Here is a 13,186-nt window from a genome sequence, read left to right on the forward strand (position 1 = left end):
ATCTAAATTGCGGTGTAAAAATAAAGCAGCCAGTATTTACCCTGCACAGAAACAAAATAACCCACCCAAATCTAACTCTCTCTGCACATGTTATATCTGCCGCCCCCCTGTAGTGCACCTGGGAGGTCATTCCGAGTTGATCGCTCACTAGCTATTTTTTGCAGCGCTGCGATCAGATAGTCACTGCCTATGGGGGAGTGTATTTTTGCTTTGCAAGTGTGCGAACGCTTGTGCAGCCAAAAACAGTTTGTGCAGTTTCTGAGTAGGTCTGAACTTACTCAGCTGCTGCGATCACTTCATCCTGTCCGGTCCCAGAATTGACGTCAGACACCCGCCCTGCAAATGCTTGGACACGCCTGTGTTTTTCCAACCACTCCCTGAAAACTGTCAGTTGACACCCATAAACGCCTTCTTCGTGTCAATCTCCTTGCGATCGGCTGTGCAAATGGATTCTTTGTTAAATCCATCGCTCAGCACCAATCCGCTTTGTACCCGTACGACGCACCTGCGCATTGTGGTGCATGCCCAACTGCTAACAAATTTGCTGCTGCGATCAACTCTGAATTACCCCCCATGTCTGGGGAGGAGACCCATTGCTTCTTTATGTGGCATTTTTTGGACACAGTCTAATGCTGTTTTATGATACTGAGTCACAAGACAGCAAAAATGTAAACTCTGATTCTTATAGTATTTTTTACACACGGGTTAAGAAAAATCTGATCCTCGGTTGAGTCTGCCCCTAGCAATTTGTCTGAGAATTCCAACATGAAACAGCATGAGAATAAGTGACCTATAAAAGTGCCCCAGACAGGTAGATTGAAACCAGATTAATAGTAGTGAGCATTCTTATTTGACACATCTTTTCCTCTGTTTACTGTGTGTCTTCTACAGGGGGAATGTCACAGGCTGCAACACCTATCACTCTCAGGTTGGTTTATTTGTCTTACAGCGGGCTGAATGTGGAATGTCTTCATTAATACAGCGCATGCCCTGTACAATGTCATACATGACTTTATTATACGAAATGCTCACTATTATTATTAAATATTGATTATAAGGCAACACAAAGTGTATGCTGTGCCATATAGCATTAAGGGGAAGGGCAGGGGCGTGCCCTGCCTCCCCCCACTGAGCCCCCTCCCTTGAACATGTGCGCCACGATGCTTCATATGGACTGCCCTGCCTTGCCTGTTTTTTTGGCTTCCGAAGCTTGTGATATGATTTCTACAATGTGTCTTATAGCCTATGTATGAATTTGTGAAAAGCTTGTAACATGTCACACAAATCATAGTAAAGGGGGGTACACATGGAGCGATGTTCATGTAATTTCTAAGCAATCCGGCTGTTCAGATCCCAGCGTCGAGCGCAGCGGGTCCCCTCGCGGGCTCACTGCGCTCTCCATGCTTTGGGCCGGGTGGCGACCTTTGGTCACCACGGGGTTATATTCCCCTACGGGTGGTGGCGTGGACCATCACCCAAGTCAAGGTTCGGACCGCCAGTATTTCACCCGACAGCCGACAATTTGAATGCCACCGCTGTTGTTGCACCTTGTCCTCTTTTCCTCGTGCATAAAGGTCAAACAAATACACAGTGCTTGTTTAGACTCCAAAGCCTCATGTACAGAAAATACACTTTGTAAATGTTAACTGTGCAAAACAGGCCCTTAAGATCTACTTTGCAATTATAACCACACAATATTTTGGGGGTGATTTCGAGTTACATACAACCCTGTTTTGTGGAGAGATTCTGCAAGTTTTAGCACTGAGCATATTTCGTGGCTGAGAATACGTAACTATGAGCAGCTATAGGTGATTCTGAGTTTTAGAGGTATTTCCACTTGCAGCTGAATGTGTGCAACTACGCGGCAATGGAACGTTCACACATAGGATTAATGTTCTGCTGAGGGCATCTTGTGAGCCAGTAGACGGAAATGCGTATATGAAGAGTTGAGGTCATGCAGAGATCCGTCTGAAATCAGCTGAGGGCTCCATCATTCAGCAAACTAAGCCAGTGGTCCTGGGAGTGGGCTTCCTCCATTCTGAGCTCATTGAAATCCCTAAAGCCACTTATGAGATTTTGCTGGGTATGCCCTGGCTTCAGTTACATAATCCAGGAATTGACTGCTCCACGTTGCAGCTCACAGCATGGAGTTTCTTATGTTTCCACTCCTGTCTGGCTCAAGTCCATCCTATGAGATCTTCAGGGTTAAAGCTCCAGTCCGATCTTCCCGAGGCCTACAAAGACTTTGCTGACGTCTTCAGTGAAAAGGCGGCTGATGTTCTGCCTCCCCATCGGGAGTGGGATTGTTCCATCGATCTTATCCCAGGGAAAAAGCCACCTAGAGGATGCACGTATCCGCTTTCCGTTCCTGAAACTCAATCTATGAGTGAGTATATAAAAGAGAACCTACAGAAATGGTTCATCCATCCTTCTTCATCTCCAGCGGGGGCAGAGTTTTTGTTTGTTAAGAAAAAAGACGGAGCATTACGCCCCTGCATTGATTATCAAGGATTAAATTACACCACTATTAAGAACAGCTACCCCTTGCCGTTAATCACGGAACTATTTGACAGAGTCGAAGGTGCCAGTATCTTTACCAAGCTGGATCTCCGTGGTGCCTACAATCTCATCAGAATCCGAAGTGGCGATGAGTGGAAGACCGCTTTCAACACCCGCGATGACCACTATCAACATCTCGTGATGCCCTTTGGATTAAGCAGTGCCCCAGCTGTGTTCCAGAACTTTGTCAATGAAATGACAAGTTGAAATTGCCTCCATATTTAAAAATTCCCAACTCATTTCATATTTCTCTCCTTAGATCTTTGATTCTTAACCGTTTTCAGAAAGCTCTTCCACAGGTTCAAACTAATCGGGGCGTAGAGTTTGAGGTTGAGAAGATCCTGGATTCTCGTTGTCTGTATGGCCATCTGCAGTATCTGATTGACTGGTCCGGATATGGTCCTGAAGACAGGAGTTGGGTCAATGCCACTGATGTACATGCTCCACGGTTAGTTCAAGCTTTTCACAGACTTTTCCTCCCAATCCTCTTGGGTGTTCAGTGCCCACCCATAAAGGGGGGGGGGGTACTGTCAGGAATCAGCGTACAGCAGTATCTCTAATACCAGCACGCTGGTGCGCAGGCCTCAGGAGGTCATGTCCCCAGCTTGATGCTGCATGTGTACCCTGTCTGCGGTGCACAGAACCCACTACCTCTGTGCACCCCTAAATTCCATTTGGCGTGTACCCTGCTGTGTTCCCGCTATCTGCATTGCATGGGCGTCGCTGTGACACTGGCAGTCAGCTGATTCGGTAACATCCAATCCTGTGCTGTGTCTGCACACATGACTCAATCCTCCAATGGCTGCGGACCAGGGGGTATAAAGCCAGAACACTGGCTCGGTATCAGTGCCTTGAACAACGCATCGCATCCAGTGCACAGTGTCTCCTGGCTCCAGTCTCCTGAGACTTCCTTGTGTCTACTCTTCCGTGGAACTACAGGCACCAGCCATCCAGCTCAGCTACAGCTTCATCAACACTCTGCTTCAACAACTACTTGCAGTAAGAGACTCTCTCCAGGTGTTGCATACCATACTCAACTGTTTGCTACCACTCTGCATCAGCACTGTGTTATTCCACCTGCACTAAAGCATCCTGATAAATTCTCAGCTGTCTCCTGCAATAACCAAACCTGCTTCTGTTGTTGTATGCAAGCATTGCCAATTGACTGTGTAGCTCTGTTGCAAGTTGTTATCAGTTTCCAGGCCGATCATCTGTATTACCAAGCATCTGTTTTAAGTTATGTTTCAAGTCATCATCAGCTTCCAGGCTGACCATCGTTTATTCCAAATTGTCATCGGTTCCCAGACCGACCAATAGTATGTGACTGTTTTGTTGCCAGAGACCAGTTTCCACACTGAATTACTGTTGTATTTGCAATTACTCCAGTTATTTTATATTTCTTGTGTGCTTCAATAAACATCATTGCGCACATGCGCAGGAACTTACTGCAGCCTCCTCGTTTCCTCCACCACACCACCACTGACCCACTAGTACCTCCTCCGGGAACAGACACAGACCTGACACCAATCTCACAGTGGAAAGTGCATGCCATAGGCTGCTAACATGTTTCCTTAACAATACATTGCACTGCCATACGCACTCCATGATGCGCTGTACAACATCGTGATATATCGTTAAATGCTGCATGTAACAACACTGCATCATGGTCCCATATGATGTGCAGCACATCAGATGGGGCGATGCAACTACCCCGTTCATCAAACTATGAATTTGGTTGATTTGAGGGTACACACTATACAATGATCTTTGGGATCTGTTGTGGATCATGACATTGTCCGATATATATCGGACTGTATAATGTGTGCCCAGCTTTAGTCTTGGCATTCCAGGCGGCCACAGTGAGCAGTAGGGGGGTTCACACGGAGAGATCCATTATTAAAATCTAAGCAATCTGACTAGATTGCTTAGATTTTAAGCACGGATCTCTTGTGTGTATGCCCCCCAGCGATAGCGATGCGCAGCCCCGCGCGTCGCTATTGCTGGTGCTAGATTGACCTGCAGGCACAATCTAGCACATCGCTCATTTCACCCGCTGGGTGAAATGAGCGCCCCCCTCGCTCAGCACACATCGCGTTTTGCTGAGCGGGGAAAGAGATGTGTAGTGAGTGGTCTGTGACAGATCGCTCAGCACACATCTCTCTAGTGTGTACTGGCCGTAACAGTGAGCTGTGTGTAACTACATGCAGTACACTACTGAATTATCCTTTTTTTTCTAGACAGGTTTCAAAACAATAGATGTCCCGTACCAGACAAGATTATATTTGAAAAATGTAATGTTCCAGCTAATCCTGTTATATTCCTATTACTACTGGCTAAAAGTAGTCAAGTAATAAGTAGTTATGAATATCTAAAAAGTATTTTCTTTTTTTACCTAGGGGACATTCCAAATACCTAATTTCCTCTTAAAATTGCCTATGATTTTATGATAATAAACACATATATTCAAAGAAAGACAGTGAGACTAATCCTACCGGAGCTACGTTTGATTTGTTACATTGATCTTTTGACTCCTGACTAATTGCTTATCTGTTCTAGATCAGATTATTTACAATACAGTCCAGATGTCATATGGCGCTGAATGTTAAATAGCCATAGAAACAGATCAGTATAAGGGTTCAGATAAATGTTCAAAGTAAAAAAGTTAACGACTAAATGAGCCTCTATGTTTAATGTTGTCTCTAAAAGAGGGTAGATTTTATGGCTATGGAATGGTTCAGTGGTAATAACCATCATGCTTGCATCTAAAATGGATTTATATAAGCCCATTCACATCCTATTCAGAGGAAATCAGATGTGAAGATAGGCATGGCTTAAAAGAATTACATACTGGGGTATATAAAGCTCTGGAAATATTCCAGGGCACATTAAGCTCCGCTCAACACATTTAATAAAATACCAGAAAGATGCTCATTAATTTAAACAAGGGTTCAGGTAATAAATCTTGTTGGCATTCACATGCTGCATTTGTTCTGCTTCCTTTTATGAAGTAATTTATGTATGTCAAATGGTGTTTGAATGCGCTTTATCAGAAAGTACCCAAAATAAATACAGGGATCTTTGTGATGAAAGAAAGAGGTTCACAGTGTGGTTAATGATATTTTATTTCCTTCTGGAATAGAACATATGTCCTTTGATAATTGTGCTGCAAACAGAAATCTAACTTAGATCTGTAAAATTGCAGCAACAGGGTTGTGTAAAAGTTATACAGGACAGTATTTAGTCTAACACAAAGTCCCCACTGCAATCAGGCCCGGCAACAGGGGAAACAAAGGGGAGTGGAGCCAATGGTTCAGGGACACAAAAACGCATCCACAGCGCCTAAGTCGGGCATGTCCAAACTGCGGCCCTCCAGCTGTTGTGAAACTACGTATTCCAGCATGCCCTGACACGTTTTGCTGTCAGAGAATGCTAAAGCTGTGTCAGGGCATGCTGGGATGTGTAGTTTCTCAACAGCTGGAGGGCCGCAGTTTGGACATGCCTGGCCTAAGTGATTTCTCAATTTGCCTCTCTGGCCTCCTGCAATTTAAGTAGGCTTTCAAAAGAAAACCTGATTAACAAGCCACATAGACCCCCTCCCCCTGGTTAGCCCCAGCACTAGGTATGGTCCTGTTACTTATAGCATGGTGCTGCATCAGTCCTTCTCACTACCTTCCCGGTTTGTCCCTGCCACTGTGGCCCAGGTCACCTAAGAAAGAACCGCTGCCCACCGGGCACTGAGGCACAGAGACTATTTCAGCAGCTCCACCACTGTTTGACTTCTCTTACTACACCAGTGGCGGCTTCAGAGGTGGGGCTCCAGCACAGTCCAAAATTCAAATAGGGGAGTCATACCAACTGCCAGTGAGTCGTGGCCGGCAATGTTTGGCAGTGTTTGGGGTGGCAGTTGGTGTGGCTCCCCCTATTTTGGACTGTGTTGCAGCCCCACCTCTGGAGCCACCACTGCTGCAGACACCCAACAGTGATGAGGCAGACACAACAGCCTGCAAGTCACAGCTTATATTCATACCTGGGAATGTTCTGCTGTGTGATCAGGTTCCAGGCAGCATTACCACACCCCAGTTCTGGCCATGTTATTGGCACATGCAGTGGAGGGATGTGTGGGTGCAGGGCCAGATAAGGTGGGAGCCCCAGAGATGTAATGACCTTCTTGCTGCCAAACCCAATGATCATTACTAACCTATAGAGCCCTCACACAATCCTCTTCCCTATTTCCAACGTTATCAACCTCCACCCACTTTTCTTTGCCAATACTCCCGTCCCCATTTCCACGATTTTGACCACCACTGGATTTCTCATACTATCAGACTCTCCACCTCTGTCTAAAGCTCAAACAGGCTGTAAAAACCCACTCACTGCCTGTAGTGGGAGAGTTACTGTGCAGTCTCCAACAAAATGGCTCCTCTGGGGAAACTTTATTCCCTAACCAAGAGGGCCACTGATAGTGTTTCTGTGAATGCACGGCCCCATCTTGCCACTATGTATGAGCGACATGGTAGAGGACAGACAAAAGAGGCCAGACACAACAGACCACATGCACAACAGATTACAGACACCGAGAACACTTTAATAAAGAAAGGATACCTCAATGCATAAGTGCGAGAAGAAGCACCAAAGCACTCAGAGTGAATGCAGAAGTGCTACAACATAGGAACAAGAGAGCAGGTGCACAATACAACTATTAGAATTATAATACATTTAATTATGCATAATATCTGAGGTTCTTGGTACACATTGGCCAATATATGAGCCTGCTTACCAATTGTCACAGTGAGCTCATCGGACAGGTCCCTAACATTATAGGGGTTCGCCTTTGGGGCTCAGAGCACCTCCACACCACCCCAGTCAAACCACCCCACCCACTCTGATTTTTCACTAATATCCTTTATGTGTGTGATGCCCTGGGGTGGTTTGGGGGAGCCCTGCACCCCAGAGGCGAACACCTATAATGTTAGGGACCTGTCTGATGAGGTCAATGTGACGACTGGTGGCCAATTCTAATGGTTGTATGGGGCACCTGCTTTCTTCTTGCTTTGTTGTAGTACTGAGTCCTAGCAAGGTAGCACATCCCATTATGAGTAGCTAGGGTGTGCAGTCCAGGCCCCCCCCCCCAATATGTATGCAGAAGTGCCCCAAGCTCATTAGGAAGTTTGTTACAAAGTCGTTCGATATAATGATGTACTTTTATGTGTCTAACTTCATCTATTTTAAGGTTGCTGTAAAAAAGGTTCAGCTGTAAGTTTTTTTTTAAAGATTGCTACGATAAAGCTTCAGCTGTAATTTAGAGTAACATGAAGAAGCTTGTAGCAAGGGTGAGGGGGGGGGGGTTTAGTAGTGGAGTGTGCTACTGTGCAGTTTACAACAAAATGGTTCCTCTCAGACAACTTTACACCTTAACTAAGATGGATGCCAAATGGCGTCATCTTGCCACTGTGGAAGCGGCATGGTGGAGGATGGACATCCTCCTCTTAGCTTCTTAGACCCGCTATTACTGCTGTTATAGAGCCCTGCACCACTACCGGAGACAAGCGAAAGTCATCGGCTGGTAAACTGCCTACACCCCTGCTCCACTACAGGCTTTTCTCTGTCTTTCATCCAAGCAGTATAACAATGGGTACTGCTGTACATTCACTTGAGTCAATAAACCACACCAACAAAGGCAAATAGAAGTTAGCATGCATTAAAAGGGGAATTGAGACAAGGGATGAGAGTGTAATCCTGCCACTGTACAAATCATTGGTACGGCCGCATATTCTTGAGTATTGTGTACAGTTCTGGGCACCACACTATAGAAGAGACATATTAAAACTTGAAAAGGTTCAGAGGCGAGCTACCAAATTGATTAACGGGTTGGAGACACTGGACTGTGAGGAGAGGCTTTCTAGGTTAGATATGTTTACACTAGAAATGAGATGACTAAGAGGAGGGGAATGGGTCATTGGGTCGACACAACTTAGGTCGACAGTCATTAGGTTGACTGCTATTCGTCGACATGCATTAGGTCGACAGGGACACTAGGTCGACATGGTCATTAGGTTGACATGTACTAGGTCGACAGGTCAAAAGGTCGAGTTTTCAACCTCACCAACTATGTTACTATGGTACAATGCCTGGTAAAGTAACTGGACTAGTCTGTGTAATAACAGCTGATGTGTACAGTACTCTGCTTATCCACAAAACTGCATACACATTCCCAACACTGCCAATAGTTCAGCACCAAACCTTTGGGTTCATCAGATGCTGCTTTTGTGGGTACTGCAACTGTGGGGTCTATTCATGAAGTAGTGAAAACAGGGATAATCACTGCTTCCTCCTATTCACAGAAGGGGTTACCGTGGAGAGTGTTGTATGGGGAGAGCAATTCATAAAAGCACAGTAAGCTCTGCTTTCCATTTTGCTTCTCAAAAAGAAATTCACCTTCTTTGGATGGCGTAAAGAGGTTTGTGAGGGGAAAATATCATTGAAGACTGCTGTCTCACCACCTCCTCCCCTCTCTCCTCGGCCCCTGCTCTGTAACCAGACAACTAGCAAAGCCCAGGGAGAAAATGGCAGTCAAAAATGTTTGCACCTGCTCCCTGCGACAGCATATATGTCAATGAAGTGACCCAGATTATGCCAGGTCACTTCAAGCTACCCCCCCCTGTGATGTTAGTGTATTAGAATGCTTAATATTTGTAGACACTCCCTTACTGACATGTGTAAGCCTGAATCTTCAGTGATTGTCCCTAGGACCAGGGGGATGCTGGGAAGTGGGTGGTCCAGTGTGCAGTGTGCCTGGAGTTGGTGAGGGAATAAACAGCACAGCAGTGAACTCACATGTCTCTGTGTCCTGATGACTGGATTTACAAACGTATGAACAAAACATGGTGTCAGAAGAAGTTTAACTTGGACTGCTAGTGCTCTCAGAGTGTGAAAGAATCTTGCAGAAGTCTGTGGCTGTGATGCTCTGTGTCTGCAAAGCCCGCCGTGTGCTCCTATCTTCAAACAGTGAGTAACCATGGATAAACTAGCTCCTCCAACCGGCATGTTGATGTCTGGTAACTTGTCTGAAAACTGGAAAAGATTTAAGCAAAGGTTTAATATATATCTTGCTGCATGTGGAGCTGATTCAGAGGCTGACAAAACGAAGGCATCCATTTTCCTCCATGTGATAGGAGAGGATGTGCTGGACATTTATAATAGTTTTCAGTTTGATGAGGGGCAGAATATGGTGCTATCTTTTATAATGCAAAAGTTTGAAGATTACTTTGTGCCAAGGAAAAATGTGACATATGAAAGATATGTTTTTCACATGTGATCAGAAGTTTGTAGATGGATTTGATCAGTATGTTACAGAGCTGCAATCACTCAGTAAAACCTGTGAGTTTGGTGATTTAAAGGATTCACTGATTAGAGATTGTATTGTCTGTGGAATACCTGATAATGGATTCAGAGAGATTGCTGAGAGAGCAAGACCTAACACTAGAAAAGGCAGTGACTATGTGTAGATCTGCAGAAATAACTAGATTTCAAGCCAAAAAGTTACACAAGGAAGCTGATGTGCATGTAGTGCAGAAAACAGAGCCATGCAAACCTCCATTCTCAAGAATGAAGCAGTCTAAGCCACAGTCTAATAAGGAAATGTGTAGTAGATGTGGAAATGCTCACAATCCTAAAATGTGCCCTGCTTATGGTAAAACCTGCATGAAATGTGGTAGACTTAATCACTTTGGCAAATGCTGTAAAATTAAAAGTAAAACAACCAAAGTGAATGCTGTTAAATTAACAGATGAATTCTTTGTGGATTGCATTGAACTTTGCAGTGCAGATAAGAAAGAATGGATTGTCCCTTTAACTGTGAACGAGATTGTCATTCCCTTTAAGCTTGATACTGGTGCGCAGGTGAATTTAATATAATTTCAAGACTATAAGACTTTTAGAGTAAAACCTAAAATTCATCCAGCCAAAGTGAAAGTTACAGGGTACACTGGGGAGGAAATTCCTGTGAAAGGTACATGCTTAGTGACACTGAAATATAAGGGACAACAGTTTAAAACATCTCTACTGATTGTGGATAAAAATGTGCAACCGATTCTAGGATTAAGTTCCTGTGAGAAACTAAGCTTGCTAAAGAAAGTTTTTATGGTGACATCACAAGTAGAAGATGACTGCAAATCGATGTTTACAGAATACAGAGACTTGTTTGAAGGTCTAGGTTGTTTGCCTGGAGAGCATAAAATAAATATAGACGCGCAAGTTTCTGCAGTGATACACCCCTGTAGAAAAGTGCTGTTTGCGCTGAGAGAAAAACTGAAACAAGAGTTAAATCGCATGGAAGCCTTGGGTGTGATACAGAAAGTTGATGAGAATACTGAATGGGTAAGCTCCTTAGTAATTGTTGAAAAGAAAAATGGACAACTCAGAATATGTCTAGACCCCAGAGATTTAAACAAAGCTATTAAACGAGAACATTTCAAATTACCAACCAGAGATGAAATCATGTCGCAATTTGCGGGAGCAAAATGGTTCAGTAAATTGGACGCATCTTCAGGATTCTGGCAAATGAAGCTAGATGAGGCCAGCTCAAAGCTTTGTACATTTAATACACCAGAAGGTCGATACAGATTTCTTCGACTACCATATGGGATATTGTCTGCTCCAGAAGTATATCACAAAAAGATACACATGATTTTTGAACATATTCCAGGTGTTGAAACAATGATGGATGACATTATTGTCTGGGGATCTACAAAGGAAGAACATGATTCTAGATTGAGACAAGTAATGGAACTTGTCAAGAAAGTGAATCTAAAGCTAAACAAGGACAAATGTGAATTTGGCGTGAATACACTTACCTTTATGGGCGACGTGGTCTCGGATCAAGGTGTAAAACCAGACCCAAGGAAAATATCAGCCATAGTGAACATGTAACGTCTTAACAACAAAGACGACGTCAGAAGATTCCTAGGAATGATTACTTACTTAGGAAAGTTTATTTCTCAACTCTGAACGAACAGCCTCTCTTAGATGGTTGTTGGACAAAGATAACGAGTGGATGTGGTCACATGAACAAGAAGAAAGTTGGCAAAACTTGAAACAGATCATTACAGAGCAACCAGTGCTAAAATTCTTTGATCCTGCTAAAAGAATAAGAATTTCAGCAGATGCTTCGCAATTTGGCCTAGGCTCAGTGCTGTTACAAGAACATGAGGATACATGGCAACCAGTAATCTATGCATCAAGAGCACTGACAAGTGCTGAAACAAGGTATGCTCAGATAGAAAAAGAACTTCTAGCCATCACATATGCATGTGAGCGATTTCATCAGTTTGTGTATGGTCAAACATTTACAGTAGAAACTGACCACAAGCCATTGATAGCTATCATGACTATATCATTACATGACTGTCCCATGAGAATTCAACGAATGCTTATCAGACTACAGAAATATGATGTACACTTGCTGTACTGTCCCGGCAAATACATGTACATTGCTGATACACTTTCTCGTGCTGTGGACAAAAGTGAAGGTTCCAAAAGTCTGATGGATGAAGAGATAGAAGCCTATGTTAATTTGATCGTAGCTTCTCTACCAGTGTCTCTTGCAAGACAAGAACAGATTAGGAAATAAACCGAGACAGATGACACAATGAAAGTGTTGAAAGATATCATTCTGAAAGGTTGGCCAGCAGAAAAACATGCGTGCCCGCTGTCTATCCATGATTATTGGATGTACCGCAGTGACCTTACAGTTGTCGATGGTATTATTTACAAAGGCAATAGGTTTGTCATACCTGCGCGACTAAGAAAAACTATGCTGTGCAAGATACATGAAAGCCACTTAGGAGAAGAAAAATGTAAGCGGAGAGCGCGTGAAGTTATGTATTGGCCAAGAATGAGCCAAGACATAGCACAGACTACAGCTACATGTGAATTATGTCTTACGTATAGACCGAAACAACAAGTAAAGCCACTGAGTCCTCACGCAGTGCCAGAGAGACCGTACCAGAAAGTTGGCGCAGATTTGTTTGATTGTAATGGGAAAACGTACATTGTCGTGACTGATTATTACTCTAACTACCCTGAGGTGAAGACACTACATACAGCTACTAGTAAAGCATGAAGTCAATCTTTGCAAGGCATGGTGTTCCTATGGAAGTGTTCACTGACAATGGTCCTCAGTTTTCCAGTGCTGATTTTAGACAATTTGCTGATGAGTGGGAATTTGTCCACACTACGTCAAGTCCCCACTATTCACGCTCAAATGGGTTGGTGGAAAGTTCAGTAAAAACTGTAAAGAGTATCATGAAAAAAGCTCAAGAAGGTAAAGTAGATTTCTACAAAAGTCTTTTAATCTACCGCAGTACACCTTTACAGAATGGACTTTCTCCTGCACAAATGCTGATGGGAAGGAGGATTAGAGCAAATCTCCCGATACATGATGAACTGCTTAATACACATAACTCAGCGTTGGTCAGACTGAGTAAGGAACGTCAACAGGCGAAACAGAAACTGTTCCATGACAGGCGAGCAAGAAGCTTTTCTGATCTAAAATTGGGTGACCAAGTCCGTCTCAGAGATCACGAGAAAGGTATTTGGGTGCAGAAAGGTATTGTGCAAGCACAAGTAG

The 13,186-nt window shown here is 43.9% G+C and overlaps 1 protein-coding gene across 1 annotated transcript in view; it reads left to right on the forward strand.

The window, feature by feature from the left end:
* The window catches only part of LOC134925762 (uncharacterized), a 228,438-nt gene that overhangs the window by 88,350 nt on the left and 126,902 nt on the right, over nucleotides 1-13,186 (forward strand). The window contains exon 7 of the mRNA XM_063920939.1: nucleotides 892-928. Within this exon, the coding sequence (XP_063777009.1) occupies nucleotides 892-928 (37 nt within the window). The remainder of the gene's footprint in view (nucleotides 1-891; nucleotides 929-13,186) is intronic.

Source organism: Pseudophryne corroboree, chromosome 1 (assembly GCF_028390025.1).
Source record: "Pseudophryne corroboree isolate aPseCor3 chromosome 1, aPseCor3.hap2, whole genome shotgun sequence".
Lineage (NCBI taxonomy): Eukaryota > Metazoa > Chordata > Amphibia > Anura > Myobatrachidae > Pseudophryne > Pseudophryne corroboree.